The sequence below is a fragment of the Typopeltis vanoorti genome, chromosome 23 (assembly GCF_054136105.1).
Source record: "Typopeltis vanoorti isolate ZY-2024b chromosome 23, IOZ_Tvanoo_1.0, whole genome shotgun sequence".
Taxonomy (NCBI): Eukaryota; Metazoa; Arthropoda; class Arachnida; order Uropygi; family Thelyphonidae; genus Typopeltis; species Typopeltis vanoorti.
The window spans coordinates 92971296-92991171 of NC_143571.1; the positions used below are offsets into that span (position 1 = coordinate 92971296).

The 19876-nt window shown below is 37.4% G+C and overlaps 1 protein-coding gene across 1 annotated transcript in view; it reads left to right on the forward strand.

Annotated features, from left to right (window-relative positions):
- Hmbs (porphobilinogen deaminase-like protein l(3)02640) overlaps nt 1-19667 on the forward strand; it is a 231703-nt gene extending 212036 nt beyond the window's left edge. The window contains exons 9-10 of the mRNA XM_090412648.1: nt 16402-16503; nt 16693-19667. Coding sequence (XP_090268774.1) covers nt 16402-16503; nt 16693-16863 — 273 coding nt within the window. The 3' untranslated portion in view covers nt 16864-19667. The remainder of the gene's footprint in view (nt 1-16401; nt 16504-16692) is intronic.
- Nucleotides 19668-19876: the final 209 nt, after the last annotated feature.

The following is a 19876-nucleotide window of genomic DNA, read 5'->3' on the forward strand; positions in this document are numbered from 1 at the left end:
GTAGATGATGGAGTGAAATCTAGTAAAGTGAGAGTGACTGATGGAATGTTTCAATGCTCTATACTGGGGCCACTTTAGTTTGTCCATTAATGATATAGGTAATGATTTAAGTGGAGATATTCATTTGTTTGCTGGTGATGATGATGCAAAACTGAGGAAGGCAATAGTTGACAGGTGGTTTACAATATCCTGCAGGGTGATTTAAATAAATTGGCATTGTAATCAAAGGATAATAGTTGTCAGTTTAATGTTACAAAATGTAAGATTATGTATTTTGAGATTGAAAGATTGCATACTGTGTATCACATAGATGGTACTGGATTGCAGGAATTTGATAAGACTGTAGATGAGATTTGTAGGTAATGGTGGATAGAGATTTGAATTTCAGAGATCATAATACAAAAGTTGGAAAAATAGCTTAAGTATTACTTGGATGTTCAAAAACACTAACAAGTAACTTTTCATTTAGGAAATTAAACTGTGAACAGCACTCATATAACTTGGATTTTTTTAATGCAAATTTTGTCATCATCATCATCATCAATTTCCTGATATGGGCTCTCAAGGGGTGTTTTATGGGGTGAATGCCAACAGTGTGAAGTTACTTTCTAATATTTTCACTTTTAATATAATTCTGCCATTGATGTCATCTGTTCACTCCTCTAATTCTTCTCAGAACCTTCATATCTGTGGTTTCTAGTCTTTTATTGAGTGCTTTATTGCTAACCTAACTCTCAAATCCATAACGTAAAACTGGTTTGAACACATTTTGTATACAGCTAGTTTGGTATTTGGGCTAATTCCTCTCTTATTCCATGTTAATTTATTCACCTGGGTCCCAAACATAACAGCTTTGATTATTCTGTTGTCTATTTCCAGATTTAACTTGCCATCTTCACTAAAAACTGTGTCTAAATAGCTGAAATATTTTACTTGTTCTATAGGATCTCCATTCAGAATACAACTGAAGTTTTCTATATTTCTCCCTATTTTTGCAGTTTTGGGCTTTTTATTGCTGATTTTCATGCCAAATTTGTTATAGCTGTTATTCAGTTTAGTTAATGAATTTTGGAGATTTGCACTAGATATGTTTAGGAGTACATTATGTGCATAAAGCAAAGAACTAAGTTTGACATCTCCAATTCTAATATCAGGCCTAATGCCACTTTCTTTCATAATGTGATTCATATAGATGATGAATAAGAGTGGAGATAATGTGCATCCTTGTCTTAGCCCTGATTTTACATCAAGCCATCTTCCTGTATTTCCTTCAATTCTAACTGCTGACTTACAACTTAAATATAGACTATGTATCGCTCTGTATGATATTACATTTAGATGATGGAATATTATATTTTGCCTGAACTCAGCATGTTCTTCTCTAAGTCTGTTTTCAGTGATCTTTCTCAAACCTCCTTTCAAGTATGTTAAACACATGCTACATATGATGTAGTGTGTGTGTTTAATGTTCTCATTGCAGAGCGTGAATGTTTTATGGTATGAAAACAAGAATGGAGAGAATATTTGTCAGAAATGTTTTGTAAGCGAGTATTAGAAATGCAAGTCATGTCGGGAGCAGAAGAATGAAGTTACTGATATTGTGGATATAAGGCAGAATTGTCCAAGTGTTGTGGAGAATATTGTGAAAGTAGTGAATGATAGTACACGAAATACGAATGAGAGTTTGAAGGAAGTGGTTCAAAGTAATAATGGGGATGATGAATGAGATGCCAGCAGCATGGAAAGAAATTGCATGCATACGTGGACTCATTCACAGGACAAAATGTGAGCTCAAGTGACTGGAGAAACAATTGGTATGGGTACAGAAGGACAGACAATGAAAGAGTGAATGGGAAAAGCATAAAAATGCAAAAAAATGGGAGAAAAGAGATAATACTGTATGGGGATTTGATTATAAAAGGTATACTTAATGAGAAAGTGATGAAAGCATGTTTTCCAGGCGCAAAGATAAAGGTTGTTAGTGAAGCTTTTTAAGTTTGGAGAAGAAAGAAGCAAATGAGTTAATTGTTTTGGCAGGCACAAATGATTTGAAAGGTGAGAAATATGCAATGAGAGAAGATATAAAAAAGTTGTTAGAAGAAGCAATACTGAAGGGTAAGAAACTAAAGATTGTGAATCTGCTGCCTCAGTATGATAGGACAAAATTGAGAAGGGCCATTATTGTCAATAAGAAGATTGTGCTGCAGGAATGGTGTGTAGTGTGGAGTGATTTTGATGGATGTAAGGACCTGTATATGCCTGATGGGCTGCACTTAAATGGTTTTGGGGTTAGATGCATGGAGAAAGTGTTGTTTGGTGAGAGGTTGGAAGTGCAAAACCAGGCTTCCTTCCTAACTGGGGCCACTCTCGATCGCTTCCCTCCTAATATCTCCAGGAAAAACTGGAGATATTAGGAGGGAAGCAATCAAGTGTGTGTGTGAGAGAGAGAGAGAGCGAGCAGGTATGACTGTGTGGAAATAGCAACCCCTGGAATAGATAAGTTTGAGTGCTGGAATGATTGTGAATTGGGTGCAGTTTCCCAGGTTTTGAATCTGAATGGGCAGGTAATGACATGAGGGTTTTATGTGGGTGACTGTGGGCCCAAGGGAATGTTGAAATGCATGAAGTATCAGAAATAAAGGAGAACAGTTTTTAGCATTGGTCACAACTTGACCAAAAATCATTGGCATCAGTGAGGCCTGGTTGTTAGAGAATTATTTAGTTACAGGGATAGAATGTATTGAATATTGTATTTTCAGAGAAGATAGGAGGAGGAGGAGGGTTATTTATTAATGAGAGCCAAAGCTAACTTCAACCACCAAAAATAAAAGTTAAGGAAAATAGCAGATCTGATGGAAATGGTTCATTTGAGGCTGTTTGGTGTGAAACTATTTTGGCCACTAGGACAAAATATAATTTTGGTTGCTCCTGTAAACCTAGGGTCCAGAAGAAGGTGTGGGTGACATGAATCAGCATATTAGCACAATGAGTGCAGGCCGAACAATTATCATGGGGAAACTTCAGCTATAGTGATATAGATTGGAAGGAGAAAAGGGCACATGTTCAAAATGGGAATGGAATTTATGCAGTTACTAAGGGATAATTACCTGAAACAGCATTGAATGGAAGGAACCAAGGTTTGAGAGTATTGGATCTGGTAATAGCATTAGATCTATCTATAACTGCATTAGCAATGCTATCTCTGATCTAGGAAATTGCCCATGCAGTCTTGTTCTGAGAGGTTGCTCAACATGTGGAAATTTCAATCCAGAAAGAGTTTTTGTGGAACTACAGAGCTGGTGATTATGACAAACTTAGTAGGCAGCTTGGAGCAGTGCCATGGCATGAGAAACTACATGAAACGAATGTCATTAGTGTGTGGGAAGTGATCAAGAATTGTTTGAGCAATGCAGTATCAGAGTGCATACCAAGGATCAGAAGGATAATCTGAGTAGGGATTAAGAAGTGGATGACTAACAATGCAAAGGAGTAGCTGCAAAAGAGAAAGTATTATGGAAGGAATATAAACAACAAGAGGAAAAGATAGTTCCATTACCTAAAGGTTCCATTACTCTTTTGTGGTGGCTCTAAGACGGAAGTAGCAAATTACAGACCAATTAATATCTCTGGAGTGGTAGTTAAAGTGTGGAAAAGTTGGTTAAAGGTAAAAATTCAGAAATGGATGGATAGGTATATGATACTCTATAGGGGAAAGCATGGTTTTGTAAAAGGTAGGTCGGTCCTGTGTCAGTAATTCATTCACATTTTATGAGGTGACAAAGAATTGGATAAAGGAAATGGCTACATCATGATACTGCTGGACACTTTACAAAGGTATATGATGGAATACACATGGAAAACTATTAAATAAGTTGGAGTAAATGGGAATGGATATGGGGTGGCTCATAAACAGAATAAACAGACATCAAATATAAAGGGATAGTGGAGTCAAATCAAGGCAAAAGGTATGACTAGTGGGACTCCCAGGGCTCTGTATTAGGACCACTATTCTTTAATTTGTACATTAATGATATAGCAGTAGATTTGAAGGAGGATATTCAGTTATTTGCTGATGATGCAAAACTACAGAGTGCATTGATAAAAGTGATGTAAATATCTTACAGGATGATTTCAATAAATTGTCAGTGTGGGCAAAGGACAGTGGTTGTCAATTCAGTGTTGTAAAATGTAAGGTAATGCACTTCGGAATGAAAAGATTATACACTTCGTATCATATTGATGGTAGTAGTTTACAGGAAATTGATGAGGCTAGGGATCTGGGTATGATGTTGGATGGAGAATTGAAATTCAGAGGGCTTATTGCAAGAGTTGGCAAAATAGCTCAGAAGATTACTTGGATGCTGAAGAACATATTGACAAGTAAAGATAGAGATGTTATTATTCCTTTTTATAAGGCAATCTTTTAGCCACATGTTGATTATTGTGCACAGATTTGATCACCAGCATTTCTTTGGGATCAGGAGGTGGAGTGGATTTAGAGATAAGTGACCAAGCTGGTGATAGGTCTGTGGAATGTTCCCTATGAGGAGAGATTGAGGATATGTGGGTTGCAGAGTTTAGCTGACAGGTGGAGGAGAGGGTATATGATAAAAAGTTATGTTACTAAAGGGATTCTATAAGATTGATACAGAAGAAATTTTTCAATGCATGGGGAGTAGGGGGAAAACAAGGGATCACATTTGGAAGTTGTCTCTACGAGTGTAGTTAGTAAAGGTGTACAGACTAAGTTCTTTACTTAGAGAGTAGTGAATGAGTGGAATGGATTGCCAGAGGTGGTTGCGAGTGCCCCACCGGTGAATAGATTTAAGGAGATGTATGATAGATATTGTGTTAATGGATAGAGTGGGTCTATCACGATGAGTCTTTTGACTCCGTGTAGTGCCGTAATAATAATAATAATGTTTGCATAAGTCTTACCTGGAGAAAAATTTCTCTGTAATTCTCACATTCAACTTTATTCCCTTTTTTATAGATGGGAACTATTAGAGCTCTGCTCCAATCATCTGGAATCTGAAATTCTGAGCAGGCCCTCTGAATTATGCAGCATAGTCGCTGCGAAACTTATACCTCCATATTTAAGCATTTCTGTTCAAGCTGCCTTTCCACATTTTAAGGTTTTGATGGGTTTTTCTACCTCACATATTGATATATACTCCTCTTTGTATTCCTTTTGAAAATTTTCCAGTATGGTTCTGTCACTGCTTGTTCCATTTAACAGTCTTGCAAAGTAATTACTCTGGCCATAGAATATCCTTATCTTCAGTTTTCATGTCACCTTTATCATCATTTCCTTTTACAGTACTCTTTCTTCCATTTCTAAGCTTTTTCAGAAGCCTCCAGAACATTTGCCACCTTCCTGATATATGATTTCTTCATTCTTAACAAAGTCTTCCCATGACTTTTGTTTAGCTATTTTAGGGCATCTGCCGACTTATTTGCTAGGAACTTTCGTTACTAACTTTTTATAATAAAATGACAGCTGAGTTGGATAATGGGAACGACTATACGACGAGACTGCTGGATTTTGCAAAGGTACTTGACTGGATGCCACAAATGAACTCTATTACACAAGAGACCCAAACTATCAACACAATATCTATCATACTTCTCCTTGAAATGATTAATAGAGAGAAATCACGTACAACCACTCTCTAAGCGAAAAATCTTTTCCTTGTGCCCTTGCTACCCACACTCTTACCAATTTCCAGGGATGACCTTTTGTTCTGCTCCCTCTGGCCAAGTGTCAAAACATTTTTCCCCTGCATCAATCCTATAAAATCCTGTAAGTAACTTAAATGTTTCTATCATATCCTCCTTTTTTGCCTATCAACCAACTTTTGCAGTCTACAAATCCTCAATCTATTCTCATAGGTAGCATTCCACAGACCACTCACCATTTTGGTCACCCTCCTCTGGATCCTCTCCCCAAGAAACCCAGGTGACCAGAGCTGAGCAGAGTAATCCAGATGTGGTGTTTGCCTCTTCCAACAACTCTACACATACTCCCTCATACAATACTCCTTACCTCTCAGATCAGTAGTTCCAGCCAAAAGCAACTGATTCTTTCACCTTACCTTTCTGTGTAATGCTAATAATATTAGCATTACTAATATTAGTAATGTTTGCACCACAGAAACAAGATTTTGTAGCACTTTTGTGAAGAACTTCTCTTATCATAAAATCTTTGTAAATAATTATTTGCTTATGCTCATTCTCTTGATTATTGTTACTCTTTTTTTTTTAGGCATCAGGTCTCTTGTTTTTTCTGTTTTCAGTTCGACTGATCTCTTGCCTGATTCTGCAGCCTTTCAGTTTCTTTATTCAGGTCTTCTGTGTTTTCCTGAACTTCTTCCACTGCACTTTTAGTATTAGTACTGATATTTGTATTTTCTGGTCTTATATCAGTGTTCTCTACTCTCACATAATTTGTTCTCTCTCTCTCTGCATTCCCTTTCAAAGCATTTATTACACACTCTCTCACCAATTTCCCTCCTCTCTTTCAAAAATCTTTCAACTTTCATGATAACTACACCTCACAAATTTTACACAGCACAAAATTAGCTGTAGCAAATAATAATATTAATAATTTGATCATGTTTCAGTTGTTTATACAATAATATCATGGCACCTGCTATGCATTTTGCACAAACTTGATGACCTGCTTTCTTGTCAGCAGTATGTTTTAGTGATGAAGCCACACTTCATGTATCAGGAAAAGTGAACAGACATAAGATCTGTATATTGGTTCTGAAAATCCACATACATTGATGTTGAACATTCATTGGACAGTACAAAAGTTAATGTGTTTTGTGCATTGACACATGACGTGATGTGAATACTGCAGAAAAGGTCTAGTTACAAGTTCAAATCTTGTTGACTAGATTTCAACTTTGAAGTATTTTTTCTGTAGATGAAATCCCTGGAAGCAATTATGGGATCCCTGTCCCCCTTTAGTACTTTTGTATAACTCTTTTATATATATATATATATATATATATATATATATATATATATTTTTTTTTTTTTTTTTTTTTTTTTTTTTTTTTTTTTTTTTCAATTATTAAGGGATAACTATCTGAGACAGCATGTAATTGAAAATACTAGGGGTGTGAGAGTGCTTGACCTGGTAATAGCATCTCACAATTTGACTGTAATGAATATGACCATGTTGCCACCTATTGGTGAGAGTGATCATAAGGTCTTGACCTGGGAGGTGGCTAAAGGTGTGGAATTTTTGATTAAGACAGGGTATATGTGGAATTACCGTGCTGGCAAGTATGACAAGCTTAGGAGATTGCTTGGATCAGTGCCATGGCATGTACAACTGCAAGGGCTGGACGTCGATAGAGCATGGGAAGTGGTCAAGGAGCATTTACAGGAGGTTATAGCTGATTGTATACCTAGGGTCCAAATAGTAAAACAAGTAGGGGTTAAATGGATGAATAACACCATTAAGCTTGAGCTTAATGGTGTTATTCATTCATTGAGATATCAAAGAGTGGTTTATTCAGGAGTGGAGTCCAAAAGACAGCCTGTGACTAGTGGGGTGCCGCAGGGTTCTGTTCTTGAACCACTGCTGTTTAATCTGTTCATTAACGATATAGGGAAGGATCTAAGTGGAACAGTTCATTTGTTTGCTGATGATGCAAGGTTGGGGAGGACGATAGTGAATACAAAAAAAGAAACAACTGTGGAGGGAATTTAAAGAAAGGGGTGACCTGCAGGCACACGAATGGTATAAAGTGCAGGCCAGAAGGGTAACGAGTGTGGTAAAAACAGCAAAAGCCGATTATGAAAGGAAACTAGCTATGCAAGCAAAAGAGAATCCCAAACAGTTCTTTCAATATGCTGCAAGCAAGAAAAAAAACTGTACATGGCAAAATGATTTTAAGGAATGACGATGGTAAGGAGGTCACTGAACCAGTCGATATAGTGGAGTTACTGAGCGCGCACTTTGCAAAAGTATATCATCCAGGTGGTGACATTGAAAAAATGAAGGAGCCATTAGTTTATACTTGAATTGTGATGAATGAAGTGGAGGTGAATAGTCTATTACAGAACCTTAATGTGAATACATCTGTGGGATTGGATGGTATACCGGCAGGGGTCTTGCGTGAAGCGGCTAAGGAATTATCAGTGCTCTGACCATGTTGTTTAATCTGAGTCTCGGGTCTGGTTTAGTCCCGAAGGCGTGGAAAGAGGGGAAAATAGTTTCACTGCATAAAGGAGGATCCAAGACTATTGTTGTTAAGGTCTTGGAGAAAGTAGTCAAGAGAAAAATACAGGAATGGATTGATGAAAATGAGATACTGTACATGGGACAGCATGGCTTTGTAAAGGGTAGATCATGCCTGAGTAACTTGCTCAAGTTTTATAACAAGGTGACGGCTGAACTGGATAAGGGAAATGGGTTTGCAGTGATACTGCTCGACCTGGCAAAGGCATTTGACAGGATACCACATGGAATTCTAATCCATAAACTACAACATATGGGAATGGATATAGGGTTGGTGAGATGGATAGGTGGGTTGATTGATGGGGAGATATCAAAGAGTGGTTTATTCAGGAGTGGAGTCCAAAAGACAGCCTGTGACTAGTGGGGTGCCGCAGGGTTCTGTTCTTGAACCACTGATATAGGAACTTAACGATATAGGGAAGGATCTAAGTGGAACAGTTCATTTGTTCGCTGATGATGCAAGGTTGGGGAGGGCAATAGTGAATGCAGAAGATGTCAAAGTCTTGCAGGATGACTTAGATAGATTGGAGTTCTGGGCTAAGGAGAATGGATGTCAATTTAATGTGACAAAATGTAAGGTTATGCATTTTGGGGTGAAAAGATTAGCAGCAGTATACCACATGGATGGAACTGTACTGCAAGAGATTGATGAGGCGTTGTTGTTAAGGTCTTTACTATTCGGACTTGGGAGTGTTGGTGGATAGGGAGATGAAGTTTAGGGGGCACATTGCAAAAGTAGCTAAATCAGCTCATCAACTCACTTGGTTGTTGAAAAATACCTTAACGAGCAGAGACAAGCAAGTTATTGTACCTCTGTACCGAGCCTCGATAAGACCTCATCTTGACTACTGTGCCCAGATATGGTCACCTCGGTTCCTTCTTGATGGGGAGGAGGAGGTGGAGAGGATCCAGAGGCGAGTGACTAAGATGATAGCAGGTCTATGGAATGAACCATATGAGAACAGGTTGAAGATTTGTGGGTTGCAGAAACTGGTTGATAGGCGGAAAAGGGGAGATATGATTCAGACATTCAAATTGCTAAAAGGATTCTATAAGATTAATTCAGAGGATATTTTTGAGATCAGGACTGGTGGTGGGAGAACTAGGGGACACCTATGGAAGCTGGGCAAGAGTGTGGTTAGCAGGGGTGTTAGAGCTGGGTTCTTTACTTTTAGAGTGGTAAATGAGTGGAATAAGTTGCCAGAGTCTGTTGTGGGTGCTATGACAGTGAGCAAGTTCAAGGCAAGGTATGATAGATACTGTGAGAATGTCGTATAGTTGTGTGGACATGATGTTTAGGGGGCCTCCCTCGATGAGTCTAAGGACTCCCTGGAGTAGCCCGAAAATAATAATAATAATAATATATTTTATATATATACATATTATAGTGGGGAAAAATAATATATATCATTTTACTTAAAATATAAAGAGACAGTAGGCTTCATTTCGGCGATATAAACATTATTTAAATTAAGGGGATATTAAAAAAACTAAATTGATGTTTATAATTAAATCCTTAGTATTCATTATAATTTATAATTGCTCACGTTATAAAATAAATGCATTTGATTTTTAATTATCAATGTTATTTACGTGACTGGCCGTTCACCTTCATCATGTAATATGTTTGAATCTTTAGCGACAATGCTTCTGTAATAAAATTAAAACAATCAGTTTCATTATTGCTTGTCCTTTTATCATTTTGGAATCATAAGATCACCATGATTTTAAAAAAACTGAAAATGGGTATGACTTTCCAAGAATCTCCTATTCTGTTATCGCTATTTCCAGTCTCAAGAGCAGTTTCCTCGTGTGCACTGTCAAGGCCATCTACCAAAATAGTAGTGTCATCATCTTCTGTCCAGGGCATTAGAGATGCACATTTAAAAAAAAAAACTCTTGGCAATTTCTAGCAAAATCATAGTCCAAGCTCTCAAAATCCAGTTGCACAACAGTTCTAATCATGGTCTCCTAATCTTCCCTGTCAAAGTCAGGTGGTAGCCACCGGCTGCCATCCACTGCATGTAGAATTTTTGTATGTAGTCCTTAAATGGTTTGTTGACTGATTCTAGACAAGATGTAAGATCACCAGGAATAATGGTCGCATTGGTCTTCACATCCAAAAGATGTTTTGCTATTTTAGGTCCTAAGTGTCTGAGGAAACTATCCTGCATGAAGCGAGTTCTGGCCTCTTCATGTGGGATAAGGCCTCTGGTCATATGTCCCATACTGTTCTAATCTGCTCTTGAACCATTGTAGTGTCTGTCCATTCACCTTTTTCTTGAACTCTTACATGAATTCCAGGGAGAAATTTCCCCTTCGGCATTGTTTTCATTTTGAATATTAAGTAAGGAGGGAACTTTCTTCCATCTGCACTAATTGCAAGCATGGTTGTGCATCACTGTTTTTCACTTCAAGCTGTACATTATCACACTTTTTTCACCATCTTCTGTTATTGTTGTTATGAAAAATAGCCAGTGGCTATTTTTCATAACATATAGTTATTACTCTTCCTAAGTTGAATCACATAGTGATGAAAATTATGTTCGAAATCTTTCAGCATTCTTTGGCAAAGGTATGTCCTTCAATGAAGGGAAAGATTTTTCCTCTTCATCAAGCTTATGATCCAACATCAGCTCACTTCCAGATCTGGCGATTGATGCCTCATTTTGTAGCTAACTCAAACGCTTTGAAATGTAACCTTTCATGTGAAACAGCAACTATCTTTATGCAAACCTAACACATATTCAAATAACCCATCCTCCAATGCAGGAAACTTGAAACTTTTAGGTCCTTGGAATGCTTTTCTTGACTTATTGATGTTTTGTAATGCAAATTTCTATTTATGCCAATATCTCACATTAAACTCAGTTACTGTAAACTCATGCACTGCTACTCAATTACCATGTTTTTCTGAAAAATCAATAACTTCGAGTTTATAACCAGCGCTGTAACTTGAACGTTTCTCCATATGTCAAACAAAAATTACCAGTAATTTACAAGGCTTGAGATTCGTTACAAACAGTCCTTCACTAATGACATGAGAAGTGAAAGCAGAGCATGAAATAGGCAGCTATAGTAGGCTGGTAGAGATAGCACAGCTATGAAAACGTGCATATTAACAAAGGTATTAACAAAAGATTGTGTGACTCAATGACAAAGGCAAGCTGATGATTGGTGAGTTGAAATGCTGATTCTCTTCAGTCAAATTCCAAAATATCTGAAACTTTCATAATAACATTCGCTATCCATTTCTTAAATTTTTAAACTTTTTTTTGTGTGTTGAGGTGTATATGAAACTTTTTAATTAATTTTTTCGTAAAATAAAATCAAGGGTATGACATTACATTACATTAGCCAGACGCTATCAGCCAGGGGGGACTTTTGGCCTCAAGCACCACATGTTGCCACTGGGCACGGTCCTCTTTGACTGTCTGCCACGTTCTGGTCTCCAGCCCACAGCCTGCAGGTCTTCCTTCTCCTGAAGTGAGACAAGTGTGGGAGGCCCAGGGTCGGGCCTCCCACACTTGTCTCACAGTCCTTTCGGGTTCGGTGAGTGAGTTCAAGGCAAGGTATGATAGATACTGTGAAAATGTCGTATAGTTGTGTGGACATTGTGTTTAGGGCCTCCCTCGATGAGTCTAAGGACTCCCTGGAGTCGCCTGTAGTAATAATAATAATACAACTCGGCAGACGTCTTGACGGAACTGCGAGACAAAAGAACCTAGCTCTAACACCCCTGCTAACCACACTCTTGCCCAGATTCCATAGGTGTCCCCCTAGTTCTCCCACCACCAGTCCTGATCTCAAAAATATCCTCTGAATTAATCCTATAGAAACCCTTCAGCAATTTGAATGTCTCAATCATATCTCCCCTCTTCTGCCTATCAACCAGTTTCTGCAACCCACAAATCCTCAATCTATTCTCATATGGTTCATTCCACAGACCCACTATCATCTTAGTCACTCGTCTCTGGATCCTCTCAACCTCCTCCCCATCAAGAAGGAACCGAGGTGACCAGATCTGGGTACAGTAGTCGAGATGTCTTATCAAGGCTCGGTACAGAGGTACAATAACTTGCTTGTCTCTGCTCGTTAAGGTATTTTTCAACAACCAAGTGAGTTGATGAGCTGATTTAGCTACTTTTGCAATGTGCCCCCTAAACCTCATCTCCCTATCCACCAACACTCCCAAGTCCCTGGCCTCATCAATCTCCTGGAGTACAGTTCCACCAATGTGGTATACTGCTGCTAATCTTTTCACCCCAAAATGCATAACCTTACATTTTGTCACATTAAATTGACATCCATTTTCCTTAGCCCAGAACTCCAATCTATCGAAGTCATCCTGCAAGATTTTGACATCTTCTGCATTCACTATTGCCCTCCCCAACTTTGCATCATCAGCGAACAAATGAACTGTACCTCTTAGATCCTTCCCTATATCGTTAATGAACAGATTAAACAGCAGTGGTCCAAGAACAGACCCCTTTACCGCACCACTAGTCACAGGCCGTCTTTTGGACTCTACTCCTGAATAAACTACTCTTTGATATCTCTCCATCAACCACCCCTATCCATCTCACCAACCCTATATCCATTCCCATATGTTGTAGTTTACGGATTAGAACTCCATGTGGTATCCTGTCAAACGCCTTTGCCAGGTCCAGCAGTATCACTGTAAACCCATTACCCTTATCCAGTTCAGCCATCACCTTGTTATAAAACTTGAGCAAGTTACTGAGGCATGATCTACCCTTCACAAAGCCATGCTTTCCCCTGTACAGTATCTCATTTTCATCAATCCATTCCTGTATTTTTCCCTTGATTACTTTCTCCAAGACCTTGACAACGATATATGCTGATCGGTCGGTAATTTACAACCCTAGTCTTGGATCCTCCTTTATGCCGTGAAACTATTTCCCCCCCTTTCCACACCTTCAGGACTAAACCAGACCCAAGACTCAAATTAAACAACTGCCTCCTCTAGACTCTGTCTGCCATGATCCCTCCATAGATACGTCGTAGCATCTTGTTCTCGAATACTCTCAGGTGATTGGCTTGTCTCGCTGCGAGAGTTCACACTTCAGCACCGTAGAGGAGAATAGGCCTCATCAAAGTCTTGTATAGTCGCACCTTTGTAATCCAAGATGGCAAGCACACGGCGAAAAGGGGATGCACCTGATAATAGGCCATATTCGCAGCATTTACCTGACTCTAGACATCAACCTCAACTTTGTTGTCTTCAGTCACGAAAGAACCCAAGTACCTAAATACCTTCACCCTCTCAAACTGTGCAACTCCCTCTGGATCTTGAGCAGCATGGCGACTCATAAAAAGGTATTTTGTCTTCTCAGCGTTTACCTTCAGGCCAACTTCTTCTGCAGCTTCTTCAATAGCAGTAACCAAAGCCACTGCATCGTCCCGTTGATGCGCAGTGACGTTCAAGTCGTCTGCTTAGCCAAGAATCCTAACTTGCACTTCAATGTCGACTCCACCTGCCACTTGCTGTGTGTTTCTAATTACTTTTTCCAACACTAGATTGAAGAGAATCATAGAAAGCCCATCACCCTGCTTCACACCAGTCTGTACTTGAAACGGGTCCGACAGGCCACCTTCTGCTCTCACTCTTGCTCTCGAACCAGCTACGCACACCCACACCATTTTTCGGAGTTTTCGAGGAATTCCCAGCTCTTCTAACACCTGCCATATTTTTGGGCGTATTATTGAGTCATAGGCTTTAGAAAAGTCCATGAAAATATTATGAACTTCCTGGTTATATTCCCAGCACTTTTCAAAAACTGGCACAGCGTGAAGAGTTGATCTATTGTAGAATGGTTCCTCCTGAAGCCCGTCTGGTAGTCACTCTTCTGCATATGGTGTGAGGCACATTAGCATGATGTTAGACAGCACCTTGTAGCCAGTTGACAGTAGTGTGATGCCCCTATAGTTGTCGCATTGAGCCTTATCTCCTTTCTTATATACTGGGGTGATCAGCAACTCCTTCCACTTGTGCAGCTGCTCCAGCAGGACGTCCCCACCATTCTTCAGGAGCTCGGCCAGTGTGCAGTCCACTCCTGGAGCCTTGTTATTTTTCAGCATGCTGATAGCACGAGTAATCTCACTAAATGTCGGCTCTTCAATAAATGGTTCAGCAGTTGGATAAGGAGTATAATCCTTTGATATTGACGTTCCAGCATTGACATTCAGCAAGTTCGCGAAATATCTACACCACCGAGCGAGAGCATCTTTTGAGTTTAATAGATTTCCACTCTCATCTCTTATGTTTGCCGCTTGTGTCTGGGCACCTCGCATGGCTTTGATCGTCCGGTACATCTCCTTTCCATTATTCGTCACCTTATTTCTGTCTATACTAGCCACTCTCTCATTAAGGTACTTCCGCTTTTCCCTGCGTAGACATGTATTCACCACTGTTCTCACCCTCTCATATGCAGCTTTCTTCCTGCTATCCACTAGGTAGTTCAATAGTGCTTCCCTTCATTTCGCTACAGCTTCTTCACACTCTGTATCAAACCATGCTTTTCTCCTCTTTCTCTTTCTCACAGTTCTCGAGACAGCTAACGCGACCGTATTTTTGATGGTGTTCCACATCCCATCTGGATCATCCTCTTCCTCCTGTAACGCCTCAAAACGATTCTGCAACTCTAACTGGAAAATCCACTTTCCTTCCGCCGTTTTAAACTTGTCCAGGTGTATGCTGGACAAGTTTAAAGTTTTAAAAATGCATCTTTATAATCATATGTTATAAAGAACATATGTGTTTAAAAGACATGTGTATGCTGATCTTATGGTAGGACACGCGGGCTTCTGAACTGCAATTCTATGCCTGAAATCGTAGGCTACCAGATAGTGGTCTCTATCTCCATCTGCTCCTCTGAAACTTCTCACATCCGAGATGGAGCTGTGGTGACGTCGATACACTAGTACATGGTCTATTTGGTTAGCTGTTCTACCATCTGGCAATCTCCAGGTCTGCTTGTGGATGTCTTTATGCGCTAACATAGTGCTCTTTACAAAGCATCCCGTAGCGGCGGCAAAACTCGCACGTCGGATCCCATTATCATTGCGCTCCTCATGTAGGCTCTCACTACCCACGAAAGGGCACCACACACGCTCTCCCCTGCTTCGTGTTGAAATCTCCCACTACTAGCTTGACGTCATAGGACGGTAGATTAGCACAAGTACGCCCAAGCACTTCGTAGAAACAATCTTTAGCTTCTTCCAAGTTCTCTTCAGTAGGCACATAACAGTTCACAGTAGACACATTTTGAAAAGGGTATGACATATGTGTAAATATGGTATGTATTTTCAAAGAAAAAGCCATACGCTTTAAGTTGGCAATGTAAAATAAATAGAAATAGGAGATATTGAAGATCCAACCTTATTCCAGCTTAAGGTTTCTGCCCAGTCTCTGAAGAGAAACCACAAGTTTGAAACAGTTGCCAGGCCAGTAAGACCTTTATCAAAAAACATTAATAAAAGATGAATATGTCTGGGCAGTGCTTATGTTTTAAGTAGTGCAAGTGAATGCAACTCCAATCCTGAGGATTATATTTTCATCAGTTCTCTGGTCAAAATTTCTACATGTATTTGGAATAAGGTTGAATCTTGAATATCCCCTATTTCTATTTAAAAAAAGATGTGTATGATTTTGCCACAAAGTGTTTCTGGTGAGATTTTTACAGGGTAGTTCTCTATTGCTTTCCCCAACGTCCATTTTTTCTGGACTTGGGACTGACATATAGTTGACGAATCAGGCCTGACCGGGCTGTAAATCCATGGGGCTGGTTTGCCTGTTCTAAGGGACATAAAATTTGAGTTTCTGAGTGAAAAAAAAAAACCCTCTACTTCTGTATCAGACCAGCTAAACTCACCTTTAGTCGAAAGAGACCAGATAAAGGTTTCTCATGTCATGGATGGGAATAGAGCTCAGGTCTTTCTGACCAAATGGGTTCGTCTATATTGACTGAGCCACAAGGGTTCTCTCTCTCTTTATATATATATATATTTATTTATTCATTCATTCATTCATTTATTTCCCCACTATAGTATACAGTATTTATATAATTGTCCATGATATTATGGTATATTATGTTTTAATATTTTTTGGTTGCATTTTCTAGCTGCAGTTACGTGGAGGAGTATTTAACTTAGATGGATCAAAATGCATACAAAATATCATGGAGTGTGTATTTTCAGATGACACTGATAGTGTTCATGCTGGGGTGAGTATAATTAACTCTCAATAGATAAAAATGCCAATTTTTGTTTATCCTGTTTATATATATCTCAGTTATTTATGGTAGAATGATTGTAAAGTTTTCTTTGACATATATTAGCTTTAAGATACTCGAAAGTGAGTTTAGTCACTAATATTACCCTCTCCCCTTTTTTTCTCCCTTAAATATCAATAGGGTGATACTGTTCTAAATTGGAAATCATATACTGGCATTGTTGTTCCTCATCTTCCAGAAGCTATGCTTCAAGCTGCAGAACAACTGGGAACAAATTTAGCTTTGAGATTGTTAGAAGATGGAGCTGCTGCAATTCTTGCTGAAGCTCGGAAGCAAAATGAATCAACATAGGCTTTGGATATTCAAGTTTATATAAAATTCAGAAAATAGTTTGTTTTTATATTGTTGATACCTTGTATATTTACATATGCAATTTTACGAGATATTTCCTTCATTGCTGAGGTGCCATTTGCCAGATTTAAATCTTTTCTTTGCATTAAAGAAGTTATGCTAATGAAATTAGAAAAGATGTAAACTGTTGTACTTCTTGTATGTATAGGCTGACATTTGTTGATTCCTTAAATATTTTGAAGTAATATTGTGGATAGTTTGGATACTGAATTGATTATAAAGATGCATTTTTAAAAAATTATTTATTTAGTGGTTTCACATAAGAAAGATTCATGCCACCTTTAGGTGGTGGTGAATGAGTGCGTTGTTAATTAATAAAAAATAAAAAAGCAATTTTACAATTATTGTAATTGAATTTTTATATTCGAACTATACTTCAAAATTAGAAGAATTGCATATGAACACACGTATACAAACAAAAACAGGGGTTGGAGAACTTACTCTACAAAAAGAAATTTATTAACAAAGTAATCCTATTTATTAGTAACATACCATACATTTTTTGAATATTATTATATGGAACAATCTCTGTAGATACTGTATGTAAGTACATATAAAATTATCCCATAGAGAGAGAGAGGAAATAGTATTTACGATTGACTACAGAAATAAGAATTCATGTATCGTTGATCCTGGGAAAATAAAGTTCAAACTATGCTGGTTGTTTATATTACAACTAAATTGACTGAATTATTTATATTTAAAGCTAAAGCAGATTTTGCTGTTATTGTAAAAGTAAGCAATAAAATAAGCTGTTTATTTTTGAATGACTGCCAAAACATATTAGCAAGCACGCCAGTTCCTTTGATTTTGATTTGAATATATATTTATGTATTTTTTTGAATTGTATATCACCGACCATAGCTGTGCTCCAGGTAGGTAGATATTTCTGAATCTGGTCAACTTATCATAGCAAATGCCATTATAAGGATAACCCACCTTAACAAAACTACAGACAATTCTCAAGCTTGGCACCAATGTGATTTTAGAGAAAATTTGTTACAACAAAACAAACTATTAAAATGAATTATTTTTCAGATCCCTGTGATTTGCATAATGAGATTTAGCTGTTTAAATTTCATAAAATTGATGTATACTTTTTTTTTTCAAGTTTCTGCACTTAAGTAAATTAAAAATATTATTTTAGTATATGTGCATCTTCATGAAATTATACTGTAGCTCAACTTCTCTCTCACTCTCTGTAAGAATATTTTGTTGGTATTAAGTGATCTTATCCCATTCCAATTAATGAGAGAGATAAATTATAATTTTCTGTTTTATAGAGTAAGTCGATAGGGTTTACAAATGTGATTTTAATGTTACTTAAGAATGCTAGCATGTTCCTTGGTTGTTTCATGTTTTGAATAACATGAAATCTGTTTTAATTTTTAAATGACTCTGTTTGATTAATCTAAACTGTCTTAAAATATTTCTGAAAGAAAATTAAATGCAAATATTTCCTTGAAAACTGAGGTATTTGTACCTTAAGAGATTTAAAGACTGAACCAATAAACTGGACCAAAGTTTTCTGTTGAAAACTATAATAAATAAAATGTTGCCAAAGTATGATTTTACTTCATGTTAGAGAGGTATTATGGTAGGTTCAGCTTAAAAAAATATGTTTAGAGTTCAGCTTGTTTTATGTAAGAGTGAAAATATAGGTGAATATTAAGAAATTGAATGAATTGTATAATTATTTGTATATTTAGATAAATATGTATTGTCTAACAAAAGCAATACACATTTTCTTTTCCTTAAATTAATCTGCATTTGTTTGTTGCGTTCATGAAATATCACTATACAAATTGACTGTGAATTCTGCCCCCAGTATAAGATCATCGTATATCTTAGTTCTTATCTCAGAAGTACATAAATGTATGTATGTACTTCTTATGTATTTATGCACTGATTATTAAATACTTTAAATTGAATTCACTTTTAAATAACTGGGAAACACTCCAGTTTATCTTGAAAAAATTTCATAATAATAATAAAAAATTCTAGGTGTCCTTAGCAAGTTTGTCGAAGCTGCATATACATTCAGTTTGTGTGTGTGTATGTACTTTCAAATCCTGGTGACACACACACACACTGAGAAGCATTTGGTCTTCTTAGTTCAGACTATCCATTTTAATTTTTTTTTTTAAAAATCCTTGTAGTTTGGAATTACTTGCACTGTTTTCTTTTTTTTTGTAATGCAATTCCAATTTTCTTCATCATGCTAGGCAAGAAAAAAAAAGCTGTTTCATTATATCATATGCAAACATATTCATTTTCTCTGTTATACAGTTGACTCGCTATAACAAACACACACCACCATACCAAACTATTGAAAAGTCCATATCAGAGCCCCATAGGTATGATGCTATGCAAAAAGAAATTCTCTAGTAAAAATGTCCATTATAATAAACTATTGCTGTGGTCCTTAAGAGTTTGCTATAATTGAGAGTCAACTGTAATGTCAATCACAACTTTATGCATGCCATATAAATCTTTCATATAAAAATTATCTTAGTTCTGAATTTTATCATTTGTAGTAGATAAGATTTATTAAATCTGGAAACTTTGGAGAGACTTTTTTTTTCTCTGTGTGATTTATGTATATTTAATGTACAACTGCTCACTATATATATTTTTTCTCCTTTTTGTAAAAACAAGTTACTAACATTTAGTTATGTTTAAATAAAACTTTGCTTTATCAGAAGTTACAGAACTTGCTGTTTTCCTTGTAAAGAATACTTAACTGTTTTAAAAAAAAAATTAGTGATCTTGAGAGTGCTTTGAATTCATGTCGACAGACTAGTTGGTATTGTAATTGGTGACTGTAATATATTGCAGTAAATGGAAAATTACTATCATAATTATCATCAATTTCTTGAATGCACCCTCAAGGGGTGTACAGGCTACTGACAGCATAACATAATTGAGTTTACATGACTCATTATCATCAGCC